The following is a 756-nucleotide window of genomic DNA, read 5'->3' on the forward strand; positions in this document are numbered from 1 at the left end:
TGTGCCCCGCCGGCCGGCCACCCCCCACCCCCCGGGCCCGGGCGCCCGCTCCCGGGCCGGAGCAGACTTTTTTTCGGAGCAGGCCAGCGAGAGGGAAATACAAATTAAAACTTCCACTCACCTTCGCGAATCCGCCTAAAGTAGTGACTCTGGTGTAGAGCCCGTGAAGATCCAGCTCCTTCCCACCCACCGCAGGGATCTTCTTAAACGGCGACCTGCGGGCGACAGAAAGCCCCGCACTTGTCACCGGGACCCCGCGCCCGCCGCGGGCCCCGTTCGCCCCGGCTCGCCCCGGCGCTGCCCCCCCGGTCCTGCTCTCACCCTCTGCTGTGGTGGAACTGCCGCAGCTCGTCCAGGAAAGCCAGTCCCTTCCTCCGCTCGTCCGGAGGCGCCTTCCCCGTCGAGTTTGCCATTATTTTGCCAAAGGAGGTCTCCCGAAAACCCAGATCGCGGTTCAAACGCGGCCCCCGCTCCCCGCGCTCCCTACCAGCGCCCGGAGCCCATTCCTCGGCCGGCGGTGGCGGGGCTCAGTCATGGGCCGGCGGTGGCGGCGGCGGCGGCGGCGGCGGCGGCGCAGGGAGGGAGGAGGGAGGGGGAGGAGGCGAGGAGGAGGGGAAGGAGGGAGCGGGAGGCCAGGGGGAGCGCAGGGCCGGAGGGAGGGGAATTTCTAAAAAAGTTTAAAGAAACGGGAGCGAAACTAGAGGGGCAGGCGACGGGCGGCCGGGCGCGGAGCCGCGGGGCGAACGCGGCCCCCAC

General features: G+C 69.8%; 1 protein-coding gene across 1 annotated transcript in view; it reads right to left on the bottom strand.

The window, feature by feature from the left end:
• The window catches only part of Arid2 (AT-rich interaction domain 2), a 133,530-nt gene extending 132,990 nt beyond the window's left edge, over positions 1 to 540 (bottom strand). The window contains exons 1-2 of the mRNA XM_005354004.2: positions 322 to 540; positions 122 to 215 (exon numbers count right to left, since the gene is read on the bottom strand). Of these exons, the coding sequence (XP_005354061.1) occupies positions 122 to 215; positions 322 to 413 (186 nt within the window). The 5' untranslated portion in view covers positions 414 to 540. The remainder of the gene's footprint in view (positions 1 to 121; positions 216 to 321) is intronic.
• Positions 541 to 756: the final 216 nt, after the last annotated feature.

The sequence above is a fragment of the Microtus ochrogaster genome, chromosome 15 (assembly GCF_000317375.1).
Source record: "Microtus ochrogaster isolate Prairie Vole_2 chromosome 15, MicOch1.0, whole genome shotgun sequence".
Lineage (NCBI taxonomy): Eukaryota > Metazoa > Chordata > Mammalia > Rodentia > Cricetidae > Microtus > Microtus ochrogaster.